General features: G+C 35.2%; 1 protein-coding gene across 1 annotated transcript in view; it reads right to left on the reverse strand.

Moving 5' to 3' along the window:
* The window catches only part of RYR3 (ryanodine receptor 3), a 194,785-nt gene extending 182,240 nt beyond the window's left edge, over positions 1-12,545 (reverse strand). Inside the window, exon 1 of the mRNA XM_066188306.1 lies at positions 12,418-12,545. Coding sequence (XP_066044403.1) covers positions 12,418-12,468 — 51 coding nt within the window. The 5' untranslated portion in view covers positions 12,469-12,545. The remainder of the gene's footprint in view (positions 1-12,417) is intronic.
* Between the last annotated feature and the right edge of the window lie 270 nt (positions 12,546-12,815).

Raw genomic sequence — 12,815 nt, forward strand, 5'->3', positions numbered from 1 at the left:
TCATGTGTACCAAGAATCCTGACTATATAAATCTCTGCTTGAACAAAAGGAGGTATAAGTTATTTTTGGGATGCCTTCTCAATCAAAGAAACCTCCACTTGTATGGTGACGTGGTCATAGGGGAGATTAGTCAGCACTGCAAAAAGCTCACCACTTTTGCCATGTTTATACAACATTACAAGATCACAGAATTAACTGGGTTGGGATCATCGAGTCTAACCTTTGACCAAGCACCACCTTGTCAAGTAGAGCCCAGCACAAAGTGCCACATCCAGTCTTTCCTTAAACACCTCCAGGAATGGTGACTCTGCCACCTCCCTGGGCATCCCATTCCCATGCCCAAACACCCTTTCTGTGAAAGAGCTTCTTCCTAATGTCCTATTCCTAGTATCCAGAAAATAATACTGTGTCTTTGCCTCTATCCTCCACAGCTGCATTTAAGAGGAATAGCTCTGTGACTTCTACTATAGCAACTGCAAGCAGTTGTGAAAACACCTGGCTTAAGAAATGACAGGAAGAGAAAACAGAGTACACAGAAGCTGGTATCTGGTTTTGGTGTTCTGATATAGCTGCATTACACGGCTTGCTGATAGGGTGTTTTTCTACAGCAGTAGTGCTGGAGATTTAAGGGATGCACAGAAATAAAGAGACTGGGTATTTTTAACTGATGTTGCCTGGAAGTAGCCTGAAGTCAGGATAATCTTCCATCAATTCCCATGTTATCATTGACTCTCTGTCTAGTTTGCTTTAGAAAAACAAAGAAAAGAGACAGAGATGTGAAAAGATAAAAGTAGTAAAGTCATTAGGATATAGTTAAATTGCATGGACACATGATAGAACTATGTAATAATGTGATTAATTTTCCAAATAGTACTAGAAATATTCTACAGATGTCACGGAATACCTGTAGCAGAATATCACCCTTCATCTTTTTTTTCCTTGCAGGTTTCTCCTCCCCCTCCCCCTCCATTTTTTATGTTGTGGTGAACACATTTCACCCTTTAGAATGTTGTGATTTATGATTCTAAACGGTCTTCATATTGGCAAAGCTAAGAAAGGTCATATTACCACTCTAATTGGCAAGTTAAGCTTTATGAACAGGCCCTTATTTCGTCAGTGATGTTATTTAAGCCTAAGGTCAACCTTGAGAGAAGCTGGCTTGGGAAGATCCCTGGTAGAAAAAAAAATGTATCTTTCTAACAAAAATAAACCTCTGTGATGATATTCAATTTACATACTCTGAATGAATCTAGAATCTTTCAGATAGCACCAAGCTTCCTGAATTTCAAATAAATCACAGAAAGTCTGTACTTCCTTGTTCAGTTTCTCTCAAAGTTGGTGTTTTTCAGTTGCAAGGCACCAGTGGATACACCATTACAGCTTATTGCTTGTGACAAGCAAATATCAACTATGACAAGAAACAGTAATTATACTCTGGTTAGCAGTAAAAGGCCATTAACAACAGCTTCTGTAACTTATCTGCAGTTAGGCTAGCTAGGCCGTTCACAATGAGTCATCAAACTGTGGTTTTTCAAATCAAGAAATGAACAAAAGCCTTAGTAAGAAAAATTTTCCCTTCTGATAAATTCCTCTTCCTTAATAAAGATTTTTTTATCATTATCGATATATTTTCATATATTAATATAAACATATTTTAAATGCAGGTGATATCCTTTTTTCCCTCTGAGGAAACTCTTCACTATCTAACTTAGCAATTAGTGTGTCTTCCCTACTGGGCGTTTAAACAATATTTGCAACATATGACATATATTGTAGCACATTTTTTTGGATCTTACCATTTATTAAGGGCTAACTGATTTAGTAGCTCTTAACTTCTCTTAACTTTCACAATGATACAAGCATACCGCACAGCATTGTTCATTTTGTGCATAACAGGGATGTGTAAATGTGCAAAATGTGTAAATGGAAGAATTCTGAATCTCAAGCAAAGTGAAGCAATGTGATTCTTCTCCAGGCCAGCTTTGATCTCCTAACTTTTACTGTTTCACACATGAAACTGAAGCAACAATGAGAAAATGTTCGCATCAGTGGTGAAGGATATAATCCCATGTACTATTGAATAACATTGTTATATTCCCTTCTGTGAAACTTTGTCCAGTAAACTTGTCTTTGCAGTGCAGCTTAAAATGACTATTAAAAACTATTTGTCTTGAAAAAGAGTCACAATAGTTACTGACTTTTCCTTCTCTTATAAAGCAAAAATTTATGTTAACATACTATGATTGAAGCGCTTCTTTGGTAAATTCTATCATAGTGGTTTTTATTATATTTGTACAAAGCAACTTTTATCCATCTTTATAGAAATTAAAATAATAGAAAAAATCTTTAAGCTATGCAAGAAACACATCAATATCATTATTTTACAAAAAGATATAGCAACATCTTTATTAAGAGAAACATGAAAAGAAAATATTATGGGTCTAATTATACAAAAAATCAAATATAATAATGGAATCCAAATATTCTACACATATTACCTGGTACAATATGAGATGCAATCTCACTTAACTGAACAGGTGGAAATATTTTGGACCTGTAAAAGATCCAAAATTTTACCTCATTCAATTTCATGGAAGAAATTTTTTAAAATTTAGGGATATCTTGAACAAAACTACAATAAACACAGTAAATAAATCTTGAATAAAACCAAATACCTCAAGCAAATATGGATAACTAGCATTCACAGTGACTGAAGGAAGAGGTGTTGATTGACGGAATTACTTTAAAGAGTTGTAACAGCAGCAAGCTTACTAAAATTGATACATTTAAAAAAGCTTAATCGAAACTTCTGAAATAATAATCAATGATTAGTGATCCAGTGAGAATATCTATCCTTTATAATCAAGAGTTGCGTGAAGAGTTATTATTGAGGTACTAGTTGGCATTCAAGCACTCAGCTCTTTTATTCACCCACGCAACAGAGCTACGTTGCGGGGCCAGTTTGACATTACCTAAGATGGTCACCTAGGATCCAGTATAGTACACAAATAAAGTTCTTGACATTTTTGAAAGCTTTGAACTGGAATTTTTTTGTTACATTGTGTAAAAATAATTTAAAACAAACAAAGAAACTTTAAATTTTTTTTAAAAAATCCACTATCTACCAGACACATGGGTGATTCAGCCATCAAAAGTGTTAGCTGCCCTCAGCCACCTGTAACTTCCCCTAAACCAGATTACATGCAACTATTTCCAGACATGGTAACAAAGTAATTAAAACAAACAAAGATTTCTAACAGATCTGCAAAATTTTACTAGGAAAGCAAGTAAGGAGCAACTCATAACCCTTAGAGAAAAGGGTTAGTGTCTGCAGATTAAAAATGTTTATATTTTCGTATGCATTTAAAAAAACTCACTCTTTATTAATTTTAGTATGTCAAAGTAGTTCATAAAATAAAGGAAAAATGCAAAGATTTTAATGAAAGCTTGGCACATTATCAACATTAACTTTCCACAGAAAATCAGATCTTATAAATCCCTATTAGCATTTAGTTCTGCAATGGTCAATATGAATGGAGCAAAGAATCATTTGTCCTGTGAATGTTCTTCACAAAAAGATTACCTTGTATCTACAAATGCAGGTATAATGTACATGACCAGACTGAGCTCTTCCAAATTCTAAACTGTACTTTTCCCAGCTTTGGCCACAAAGAAATTATAATGTCTGTTGATTTTGATCTCTTGAAAAGTGCAACAGAAATGGATATGCACTTAAGAAGACAGGCTGGTAACTTGGAATTTAATACTGACAGGTGGGAGGTTTTTTGATTTTTTTTTTAGTCAAAATGTTAACTAACTGCATCAATATTTCTATGCATTCTTCATCAGCTTCAGAATTATACAAACTACTGACATTAAGTATCTTTAATATGTATCAGGTGCATAGGTCGTCTGAGAATTTTCAATATACAGAAAAGATGAGGCAGTGAAGTCAATGAGCATCAGATAGAGTCATGTGAAATGGGAGTCACTTGGTCTTGAGCATTCTAGTGAATCATCTGTGACATTAGCACTAGTATATATTCTAAGCTTGATGATCCTTGTACTCCCATTTGTAAGTGGTACTGCTGATGTAGTTTGAAAGCATGTTAAACTTCCAGTGCTTTAAATTAGCTCCTCATCTTCTGTTAAAAAGGTGCTTCAATTTGCAGGTTGAAATTCTATTTTTTGTACAAATAATTTTAAAATATTTATTTAAGTTGCAATTCTTCTGTATTATTTTATTATTGAAGAGATTTCAAATTGTTGCAATTGTGTCAAGGGAAGCTGGTTTTCTGGCACAAGGTATTAGAGAACATGGTTGAGTGCTGAAGTAGCTGAAATACTCAAGACTGGCACAGATGATTGCTGTGGACTAAAAACAGCTCAGGCTGTGCTGACTACTCAGCTCACTGAGGAACTAGCACTTGCTTATTTGGATAAAAGCCCAGCAGAAGGAACAAACTTGATGTTACTACTGAATCTTTCACCTTATGTTGCTGATGTCTCTACGACTACTTCTGCTGACGGTAGCTGACACTCCTCCCCATGGATGTGATGTGCCAGAAGAGAGAACTGGAAAAGGGCGGTTACAGACTGGTCATCAGTTCCTATTTACAGCTGAACCCCGTCTGTGGAGACTGAGAGCTGACTGACAGCAGGTGCAATGACTGGCAATCAACAGCTCTGTGTGCCTCATACTGAAGCACCGCCAGAAGCAGATCGAGCAGACCTCAATTTCCCTATAGGCTTTCGTAATTCCAATGCATATCCCAGTCTTGAACTACTTTAGATGCACCCTGAAGTGTCACATATTTGCCATTTGCACTTCAGAACATCATTGTAACTTTCAGAAAATACGTTTCCAAAAGTGACCCAAGCACATCAAGTATTTAGGTGGAAAATATCTCCTGAAATTAGAACATACATTCTCTTTAAGTAAGATCTGGTACACAATTTTAGATCTTCCAGCACCAAAACCACTATATCCTACTAAGTTATAGACAGAAGGAATGGTCTGGTGATGTTTTCATGACATTAAAGAATACATAAAGAATATAAATTTAAAACTTCCATGTTGTGAAAATAAACCAAAGTACTCATTGAGGCATATGTTAATACATCATGTTTTCTTTCTGAAAAAGTGCATTTCTGTTACCAATTGGGTTTTTTTTAATTGAGATGTTAATTTTACTGTCTATAGACATCTGTACTATTACATAGCTGCATTGTTATTATATGTCATTTGGGAAAATGTGCATTTTGTGTATGAAGTCAAGAGACAGAACTTTTAGCTAGTGTCCTCTTATTGAGTTCAGTGTCTTCGAAATAACTGTGTGTTCCCTGCCTGCAACTCTGTTTTAATTTTTGGAATGTGTAGCTAATGCACCTGGCAGCATTTGGCCGTGTGGTCACAGCACTGCCATGGGAACTGAAAAGAGGCAATATTCACTGCTGGATTTCAATATGAATCATACCCAGTTAGTATGGCATGGGACTAGAGATCAGAAAACCTACTTACTGCATTCTATAAAAATGCATAGCATCAGTGACAAATTCACTATTTATTCCTGAAGATATTAATTCCCATTTGGACACCAAAAAGCAGAGCATGAGAAGAATACAAATCCCTACAACAACCACCAATGTGGCTAGGAGGAAGAAGGGAAATACATGCTTGGGTGTTAATTTAGGATTATTGCGTGGTCACAAATCTTATCAAAAGGTTTTTCACTCACTAACATTCTAAGGCAAGATTGAAGAGTTTTGCTTGACTGTAACAAATTTGATGTTATTTCTACAGAACTGCATCAACATCAAATACCCCTAGAAATATAACTGTGGGGAAAGAAAAAAAAAAAAGTTAAAGAAACTAACAAGAAGTTTTTCAGATCTCTCCTAGAAGTTAAATCAATCATGAATACATTCAATCTCACACATATTTTCTAGCAGTACACTAGATTTGTAACACTGTCGTATATGCACTGATTTCTTTTTGAAATAGCATTTTTAAAATTTATGCTGTAGAAAGCAGTAGAAAAGCATGATGCTGAGTACATGTAGTATAATGTTGCTTTAAATCCAGTTGATGTAGACTGGTCTAATATGAAGCAGGTGGTTAAAGTGCAACTTGTTAGATATAATTACATATATCCCATTGATATGATATGATACAATATGATATATATCCATACATCTATCATACATACATGTACTATGATTATATATTGTTTGACAATGCTACTCTGAACTTTATTGGTCTACACCCTTGTAGGAAAAATAAGATTACTACATACTCTATCGATCCATGCTAAATAAAACATAAGAAATGTCTCAAGGAAACTGACCAAACAATGTACTGTTTCAAGAGCAATGTCAGTTCAAAGTGTCAATACACTTTGGAAGTGTATTCCTACCTCAACTACCTTCAATTTGATAAAAAGAAATCCACCTTTGCCTCTGATTAATCATGATTCAAGTCTTCATTGTTCACTGTTTCATCTGCAAAAGCTCAACTTGCCTTTTCCTCTTTCTGCTCCCCTTTACCTGATGTAGTCTTCCAATACATCATCACCCAAAAAAAAAGCATTTTTATTTATTATTATTTATTATTTATTGATTATTTATTAAAGTTGGTTTTTTATAAACTTCAAACAACTTTCATTAAATTAAAGATACCAAATTACTGAAACGCTTCCTTTTCCATCTAAACATGGTGCAAAGAACTATTTCATGTCAAATATTTCATGTTATTTCACTCTAAAAGAGAAATTATTACAAATTAATTGAAAGACTGACATAGGTATCAGACAAGTACTCCAATATGTTTGGAGGTTAAAAAAAAGATACACACTACAGTATGAAGCAACAGCTGTTGTCTTTATACTATGGTAGATCATTTTCTTAAAATTCTGCCTTGAAAAGAGGTTGCAATTTATTTTAGAAGATTTATTCTTTATTTTATAAAAAGTAAACACAGCATATCACAGCACATGATGCACTGGAAATTTTGTCATATTCTAAATCTGTCCTTAATATGATCCAGCTTTCAGCAGGGAAATAGTCCTAAGCAAAAAATGACCATAACTAATTTTGCCTATAGCGACAAACTGGGCAAAAATATTTATAAAGTTGAAAACACATGCAGGAAGTAAAAGTGGCAGTTGAATGAGTGAAAATAAACTGAGCAACATTATTTACAAAGAAGGACATTACAAGTTCTTAGAAACATAACTCAGGATAAATTTACAATGTTAAGTATGATTTCCATGGTAGAAAATTAAGGAAAATAAAAGCAATTGTGGATAGTTGTACTGGTGATAGCCTGAAGTTTAAGAAGCAAAAAACAAGTCTCTTTGAAAGAGACTTTTTAAAGAGATGAAGAAACATGGTGTAGTTTTTTGTTTTGTTTGCCACAAAATTTTTGATGTACTACTTAAAAGCCTTTTAAGTATGGACTGCTACACTACTGTACAACTGCAGCAAAAGGATCAGAAGGGGGAGATTTAATGCACAGAGATAAACAGATAACAGATACAGAAATATTTAACTCAAGAATAACTGAACTGCTAACACACACCAGCTCTCAGAAGCAATTCAAGTTTTATACAACATTATTCTTTATTTTTACCCCTTTTTGGAATAGAATTGACTGTCTAATGAACTGCTGTGTCATGAATTGCAGCACATTTCAGTGACAATAGACAAAATGTTCTAATTAATTTGAAAACAATTCCGTGACATACACACAGCTGTTCAAAAAGCACACAGAATTTGCGCCAGCTCCCTTAAAAAGGGCATCAGGAAGATTCCACTGATTTGATCTCAAGGCATTTCTTATCATTTCTATACTTTTCTATAAATTCATGCATGACTCACTGAGATCAGTTTTCACATTTTCCGAGTTTTTAATTAAGCACTGCTAAAGACTTCTCCCCAGAAATATCTTCCATTATTTGGTATTTGGACATTTTTCCAACATAATTGTTTACAAGTATAGGTCTGGTGGGTATTTTATAGGCCATATCTGTACTTTACTGACTCAAACCACAGAGATCTGTGCTACGGAATATCAGCATGCAGTTAGTAGCACAGCTTTTAGATATAAAGTTGGACTATGAAGGAAAAATTATTTTCTTATCTCCACTTCATATGCTCTTTGTTATGTCACTAGAGATACACCACTTGGAATATAGATTTGATGAAACAACATGTATTAGAAGCATCTAAAGAAACCTAGGTTTATGCCACACTAATCCCTGATAAACTGAAATTATTTAGTACAACTCTTAAATAGTATATAAGAAGCATGATATAATCACTTTATATATTTATATTTGGCAACAGTGTAAATGATTAGGGAAAAAAAAGAAAATCTAATTCACACTATACCTGACAGCTCATATTGTAAAACTGAGATTACTTCCCATCTCATTTGCAACATCTGAACAGTAGAAGACTTAACTTTCAAGAAATATAGATAGGAATGTGTATCTACAAATAAATATGTGTATGAGCTGCTCAACTGTCTTGATTCTGAGCAGCAACTCAATACACTAATGATCCTAAAAATATCTGTAAAGTCATTTGGTAAATTTACATGCATGGACTAGATCTTGAAAAAAAAATCCAAATATTATTTTTTGTGTCTTTGTAACAACAGTATTTTGCTGTTTAAGTATAACAGATAACTACACTCAGTCTATGGAAGAAGACAGTTTCCCATTCCTATGTGTAAATTTTTAGATAGTGATTGGAGAGGTTTATCAGAACACTTGAAGTTAAGTCTTTGAGAGAAGCTGTTAAAAGAGTGCAGGTTAAAGAAGAATCAATTGGTAAGGCCTTTGTGACTCGCAGAAATGAAGAACTAGTAACCAGCTGGTGAAAGAATCACAGACACATGTACAAAGGCATATATACACTTATGCCCAGACACACCAGCAGAAACACTATTTAGATTTACAGAAAATGAGGCAGAACATTGTTGACTAATGAATCATCTCAAAAAAAAAAAAAAAAAAAAAAGTATTTCTATTAAAATAAGGAGAAACTCTTTCCACTAATAGCATGAATTTCAAGAAAAATAGCAAAGCAATAGAGCTATTACCTAGTGTTACCACCATAATTTCGACTCTAAGATGGCAAACAACTTTGATATGCTTCATTACATTTAAAGTGCTTTGGGCAGAGCTGGGACTTCCCCTCCATCCTAAACCATGTTCTTGGTTTCTGTTAGCAAGTTACTATTCAGGTATTTCTCATGAAAGAAGGCAAAAGCTCTTTGCTCCAAGACCGAGATCACATCATATTTGGCTAATTCAGCAGCAGAAGGCACTTGTGAATAGTTTCTGGTGAGGAGAGGACATATTCAATTTATCATAGCAGTTAAGTTCCCAGTAGGTAGGAAGGGCTCAAAGGAGAATGCTTTACACTCACTCATTCACATTAAAGGCAACAAGGCTCTTTCCTTATCCCTCACTATGTCATCTCAAAACAGCACAGGTTACCGTATGAATTTTCACCTAATGCTGCACAATGTCAGTCAGCTCATTGATTTCTCATATATTCACACATTAGGAGGGGGTAACTAATAAACAATATGGGAAAATTATCTAAACAAATGAGAAACTGAAACACATCAGTATTACATTTTACACACAAGCAACAAGTGCTTTGCTTCTCCCTTCCATACATGACACACTGAATATCTGGAGTCTAAACAGACAGAAGCCACCAACTAGAAAAACAGATAAACAATTCCAAGCATTATTACAAGAAAGAAAACACCAAAGATTTCATAACAAAGGCACAACAAAAGGGTAGCAGTGTAAGAAAAAAATATGTTTATTTATGTTCATACTGAACTTAAAAGTCAGGGAAGAATTCAGAACAGAAATTACATTGTATAAATAATGCCTAAATGCTGTCATTACATGTAAAGGCTTTACACAAGCATTGGGACATATTTGAAAAGAGTACTGAAGACATACTGCTACTAGAACAATGATAATGTTGTTATTCTCTCTGGAATTTGTTCTTTAGGTGTTCCTCATTCCCATTGCTGCCAAACTAATCAAATATAAGGAATGTTTTGAAACAGAAAGTGACAGTAAGAAGCTTTCCATCAAATCTTATAAATGTGCCCACAAGTTGCTGCTCCATAGAAACAAATGCAGATTTCATCATCATGCATTAACAAGCTTCTTGACCTTTTATATGATGAGAGAACATGAAAGTGGGGCACTAAACTAAACAACTACTTAGATTTGGAAGACAAAAAAGTCATAACCTACAAAAAATTGAGGACAAAAGGACATTTGTCTTTAAGATAGCAAACAATAATTTAAGCAGATATTTCATAGTTGATTCTTTTGCTCTTTTGAAAAATGCTGTATGATATCTTTGAATCAAAAGACATCTAGTCTTATTTTATACCTAAACAAGAAAGAGCTATCCCCAGGACCACAAAATATCTTATTGCTCTAAAGACTCAAAATTAAAATATGGATATCTGTATTTTCAAAGGAAGATTCAGCTGCATAAGCCTTGGAAACATTCAGTAGCAATCCAAATTCCCAGAAAATATTTTGATTTGGAGTAGATTCTAATTGATTAACAATTTCACTGGAAGAGTTCTTAAGGACTACTGTACTTAATGTTTGTAAGCACAAACACTGTTTAGGCAGCAATAAAAGCTGTAAGAAATCAGTACTGAAGGTGTATCTCACTGGAGCACTCAGTATCTAATGTTTCCTTTCTCAGTATATTAACAGCAATTCATCGCTTCCCCACAAAGGTGCAGGAAGTTTTATTATAGAGAGAAGCCAGCAGTAACTGATATGATTGCTTAGAGCAAGAAGTAGCTAGAACTTCCAAGACAGAAATCTAGTCCATTCTCTCCCCTGTAGAAGATTTCCTTGCACTACATGGAAGGAACACTTCTGCATAGTCTCCCTTTTGCCGTATCCATTTTTGGCCCACACCTCTATTCAGCACTTTAACAGTTGGAAAGAAGGGCAATAGAGTTACTCTAACATGAGAATGTATCACAGCAGCAGAAATTGTCATCTCATGTAGCACACATAGGCCACCTATGAAAGGGTAAAGCTTCTCACTCCATCACTGAGGATGGCTGTTCAGTCAAGGCAATATCTTGGAAAGTGGAAGGATGAAGGATATACATTTAAAGCTCCAGTCTCGGATTGAACGCTGGAGTAATCTGCTAAAATATGTATCTCTAAAAAGTGTAGTGGAGGGGAGGAATGTTGGAAAAGATTTTTCATTGTCATTATCCATCCCCCACCCCCCTACTCCCCGTGAAATTCTCTGAGGCTTAGAAGTGCTAATGACACCTCATCACACCTAAACAACTTACACCAGCAGCCATCACCTCACTCCAACCTTTATTTCACATAAATAACTTACCCAAGCCTCTCACAAATCAATCTTATAATTTCTTACTTTGGGAACTTAGCATGTTTTATTTTTGTGACTTATCCTTTTAAAGTTGAATCAACTCTAGAGGAATCTGTTTCTGAAATATTATTTGTGATAAATGCAAAGTAAAGATAGCATGGAAAGAGGAGGGAATACACACATTTAACAGCAGTTTTTCCATGCTAGTTACACAACAACACACTCTTAGTCATGCAAGGTAAAAATAAGGAGACACAAGATGAGACATGAAAAGCATGTTGTTATTCTCTTCCCAAAAATTAATGCGTGTACACTACTTGCTTAAAAGTCCAAATTAGTTGTCATACTAGATTTGTGTAAAGCTTTAGGAAAGAATGGTGTGAGGGCTCTTTATAGAAAATTACACCAAGTGGAGGATATTTCACTAATTAACACCCCATCCCAAAGAAATGCTTATGTCCTTTAAAGATGAGCTTTTTTTAAGTAGAGAAAAGACCCCAAACATTTGCTGAGCCCTGACTTCAACATCTGTTGGTGTTCTCTACACACAAGTGTGCTTCTGTGTGCATGTTTATCAGAAGAGGTCATCAGGGGCTTGCTTGGTTTATTCATCATTTTAAGGCACTCCTATTTGCAAAGCTTCTGTTAATGTCAGTGAAATCTAACCCAGACAGAAGTTTCAGAGGTCACATATTTGGCATGCTACATTTAGAAACCCAAGTACAAAGTTGACGAGGACGCTTCAAACACAGGGGATTACAGCGGAAATAGGTCTCCTTATACCAAATTGGCTATTGAGCAGATTCAGGGAAGAACACACCGAGACTGCATGATGCTATTAAAGCTCTTATTCTTGCTTTATTTTATCCACTGACTAAATCAATTCTGCCATTTGGCAAAGCCTAGCACAGAAATAACACTTTATTTTTAATACAACAGAAAAGAAATAGACATGAGGCACAAAATCATGTACTACATGACCTATAAAAAGCAGATACTTACAGTTCGTAGGAACTGTATTTCATCTTCCCCTCCTTCACCCCCTTCAGCCATGGCTCTTGAGGAGTCAGCTCTGCTGAGGCTGATCGCCTCCACCGTCGGCTCACTGCGCTCTGTACTGCTCCTCTCCTATCAGTATTAGCATATAGCTAATCCACAGCCATATAGGGAGCTCAGCTAACTCCACTGCACTGCAGACTGTCAGTCAACCCCCTCACTGCCAGAGCCAACTGCGCTGCTTTTCCAGCTCATAGCAAGCAATTCTCTCCCTTTTCTCTCTACCCTGGAGGCAAAACCCCCTACAGTTAAGGTATTGCAGGAAGCATTATATGCATCACTAGGTGTTGATTTTTTTCCCTCTAGATACTGTCTGGGCAGAACAACAATAATGGTGAAGTGTT

The sequence above is a fragment of the Chamaea fasciata genome, unplaced genomic scaffold, assembly GCF_029207755.1.
Source record: "Chamaea fasciata isolate MVZ Bird 193981 ecotype frontalis unplaced genomic scaffold, bChaFas1.0.hap1 SCAF_7, whole genome shotgun sequence".
NCBI classification, from domain to species: Eukaryota; Metazoa; Chordata; class Aves; order Passeriformes; family Sylviidae; genus Chamaea; species Chamaea fasciata.